Raw genomic sequence first — 3634 nt, 5'->3', positions numbered from 1 at the left:
CACCTGAGACTCATGACCCTACAGGGCAGGTTTGGTTGGGGGAAGGTTCACTGGAGCCCTTGGGCCCGGATGGCAGAGCTGTGGGTGTGACTGGGCCCCTCCCGATTGGCGGGGCACCAGCTACTAGCAGATTCACACTGCAGGGACCTGCAGAGCTGCCCGTGGAGCCTGGGGCCCGCCCACGTCCACGTCCGTAGGCCCTCGGGAGGGCACCTCCCTCTCTCACCCGAGCCCGGGCCTCTTTCAGAACGTTCCAGCCGCCGCTACAGCAGCCATGGCCCCGCCCTGGGTGCCCGCCGTGGGCTTCACGCTGGCCCCCAGCCTGGGCGGCTTTCTCGGCTCTCGCTTCGTGTACGGCGAGGGCCTCCGCTGGTACTCCGGCCTGCAGAAGCCCTCCTGGACCCCGCCCCGCTGGGCGTTCGGCCCCATCTGGGGCACGCTCTACTCGGCCATGGGGTAGGTGGGTCCCCGGGGCGGGCGGGGCCCGGCCATTCCCCTCCCTCCTCCCCGCCCCGGGACTTTCAACGTCCTTGGAGCCCTGGCGCAATCATGCCACAGGCTGGTTTGGGACCCAACAGGAAGCAGGAAAAGGGGCGGCCTTCTGCTTGCACAACCCGGCTCTCTGCTCCCGGGTCCCCGGAGAGGCGCCAGGCTCCGCGGCGTGGGTGTCAGGGTCGAGCCCGCCCCTGCGCGGCGGCGTTTAGCGGCGTGGGCGCCTCTAGCGGTGGTTTGGGCGAATAGCAGCCGCGCCCGCGGGCACAGGCGGTGCAAAGCTTTGACCCGCTGGGTTCCTGAGGGTTGGAAGAAAGGCCTGGCTTATCTAATTCAAAAAGATCAATCAATGAAAACCCGGTGGCGGCGGGCCGTTCTCTACCGACACACACCGAGCTGCCTGCCAGGCGCACCCTCACGGCCCCCATTTTAGAGGAGGGGTGCCTGGGGTTTCTAGATAGGGGGCTACAAGTAGGGACCCTGCAGGAGCTTCTCTGACATCCCAGGTCCCTCTCCCCTCCCTGGGCTCTGGCCTCCAGGGCCCCTAGGGTTGTGATGGCGGAAGGGTTGTGCAGGGCACCCCCTGGGGGCTCCCTCTGGGACTGCATCTAGGAGATGAGGTCAGCTTCCTCCCTCTTGTGTCCAGCCTTCTCCGTGTACATCACCTGGCCAGTGCAGGACAGGGCTGGGAGCCTCCCACAGTGGGCGGCAGAGGCCAGGCTGTGCGCTGGGAACTTGGATGGAGTTTAAGCCAGATCTCAGCCTGGGTGCCACCTGGCCCATGCCTCGGTCCCCTCCCCCACCTTTGCTGGCCCCAGGCCCTGCCCAGTGGGGCACCCATCACCTCCAGCCACCGGATCCTAACTCAGGCCCTGCTGCTGCCTCCCGACACTCCATCCTCCCAATGGACAGACACACACACACATACACACTCCTACCACTGAGACCCTGATGAAGCATAAAGTAGCCTCGGCTACTGCCTCTGGCCCTGGACAAGGTCACGGCTCTCATTGACAGCGAAGTCCTGGGCTCTGGGTTCAAATTCCGAGAAGTCTTGGGCAGTGACTGTCCCTCTCTGTGCCTCAGTTTCCTCCTCTGTGAAACGGCAGTGATAGTACTGCCTGACTCACACACCATCACAAGCATGGAAAGAGTTACTGCATGGGAAGTGCTAGAACAGTGCCTGGTGCACATAAGAGCTGAGAGCATTGGTCCTTATTATGGCTGGTAGTGGTGTTGCTCTCAAGACCCCCTCCCTGTGCCCAGACCCTTGCTCACCTGTGCAGTCCCCCTTCTCCTTGGTCCCCAGACCTCACCCTGCAGTCACACCCACTCAGGGTCTCCCACCTGTCTCCAAGCCACTAAAAATTCTGTTCCTTCTCTCCAGCAAACTCCTACTCATCCTCTAAGGCCCAGCCTGAACATCCTGTCTGCTGTGCAACTCCCTGCTATTTTAGGAGCCTCCTCCTCCTGTGCCTCCCCCTTCCTGGCACTGTGGACTGTGTGCCAGCCACCACCCTAAACACAGCAAACAAGCCAGCTCAAATCCCACGGCAGCCTGGTGAGGCAACCCAGGGAGGTCAAGCAACCTCCGGGAGGTCACACAGCAGTCAGTGCCTGAGCAGGATCTTTGGCTCCCCGAGGGCAGGGGCATGCCTGAGCCCTGGGCATGGCCACCTGGGCGGGGGCTCCTGGCCTCCTCCCCACGGGTGCACTGATGGCAGCTCTGTTGCAGGTATGGCTCCTACATGATCTGGAAAGAGCTTGGGGGCTTCTCAGAGGAGGCCATGGTACCCCTGGGCCTCTATGCCGGGCAGCTGGCCCTGAACTGGTCCTGGACCCCAATCTTCTTTGGCACCCACCAAATGGGCTGGGTAAGTGTGAACTTGGCCTGTCTCCCTGGGTCCTCTCTCTGGGGGGCTGTGGGGACACCACTTCTCGGATGGAATCTAAGGGCAGGGTCACCACCTGGCTCGTGGTCAGATGGCTTACAGCTCCTAGGGACTGATGGTGCAGCGCCTGTGTGTGTGTGTGTGTGTGGGGTGTGCTGTGTGAGTGTGTGTGGTGTGGTATGTGGTGTGTGTGGTGTGTGCATGTTTCCTCAGCTCTAGCTGCAGAAAGTCGGGTCACTTGGAGTTAAGACCCTGCTAAAACAAACCCACAGTCTATGCTGGCACATAGTTGCCCCATAGCACAGAGTGGGTTTCACAGACTGTGGATCTTGATGGGACCAGACTGCCTCATCTTGCTCTCGGGGCAGCTGTTGGGTTTGAACCTCCTACCTTGCGATTAGCAGCCCATGATGCCGCTAGTATTCCTGTGTGTGGGTTTAGGGGTCATTGCCCCCTCCCCCAGAAAAGTCCACCTGACATTTGGAGCCACGCCCAGGGGTGGCAGGTTGGTGGCTACCTCCCACTGTTAAATGTCTGTTTCTCTCAAGTTTTTATTTTAAAAAGAATTCAATTTTGAATTGGGAGAAGATTTACAGAATAGACACTCCATTTTCCACTCAGCCGTTCACAGGTCCCCTCAGTGCCCCCTCATGTCCTCTACTTCCTCCCTGTCTCCATTCCTCCTCCGTCCCTGACCCCTCTGGACTTTGTCCTGTGGTCACCGCTGCCCTCCTGATCTCAGACAGTGATTCTCAGGTGTTCAAACCCAGCGAGCGTTACTGTTCCCCTTACAGACCTGTCTGGGGCTTGACTGAAAACGGAGCCACAGGGTGAGTTCTGGTCCTGACCTGAAGGGGGGCGTAGGTCCAGAGTCCGGGGTTCAGGCCAGTGAGCCTGTTCTCTTTTTTTATGGTTTTGCGGTTTCGTCCGCGCTTTCTTCCCCACTCCCTTCAGAGATCGTCTGGTGGGATTCCCTTCAGAGCAGCTGGCTGGGGCAGCCGGGCACCAGCGAGTGCGTCTGGCCTCAGAGTCCTGGAGACTGACGGGTGTCCTTGATTTTGGTCACTCTTCTCTCCTCCCGATTGGGAGAGACCGGTGGCTGCGCCTGAGTGGCTTCTGCACAGAGCTCGAGTCTTGGAAACCGTCCAGCCAGAGTGTGTCCACTCGATGTCACCCCTTAGCAGGCCTTTTCCCTGCTGGCCACCTTGCTTGGACCTTGTGGGGACACCAGGAGAACAGGGCTGCCCCTC

General features: G+C 60.5%; 1 protein-coding gene across 1 annotated transcript in view; it reads left to right on the top strand.

The window, feature by feature from the left end:
• Nucleotides 1-228: 228 nt before the first annotated feature.
• TSPO (translocator protein) overlaps nucleotides 229-3634 on the top strand; it is a 5288-nt gene continuing 1882 nt past the window's right edge. The window contains exons 1-2 of the mRNA XM_004700232.2: nucleotides 229-456; nucleotides 2228-2366. Of these exons, the coding sequence (XP_004700289.1) occupies nucleotides 275-456; nucleotides 2228-2366 (321 nt within the window). The 5' untranslated portion in view covers nucleotides 229-274. The remainder of the gene's footprint in view (nucleotides 457-2227; nucleotides 2367-3634) is intronic.

Source organism: Echinops telfairi, unplaced genomic scaffold (genome assembly GCF_000313985.2).
Source record: "Echinops telfairi isolate 266 unplaced genomic scaffold, ASM31398v2 ScPeMD7_2;HRSCAF=8, whole genome shotgun sequence".
Lineage (NCBI taxonomy): Eukaryota > Metazoa > Chordata > Mammalia > Afrosoricida > Tenrecidae > Echinops > Echinops telfairi.
Note: the sequence above shows the minus strand (reverse complement) of the source record. Positions and strands in the feature narration are given on the sequence as shown.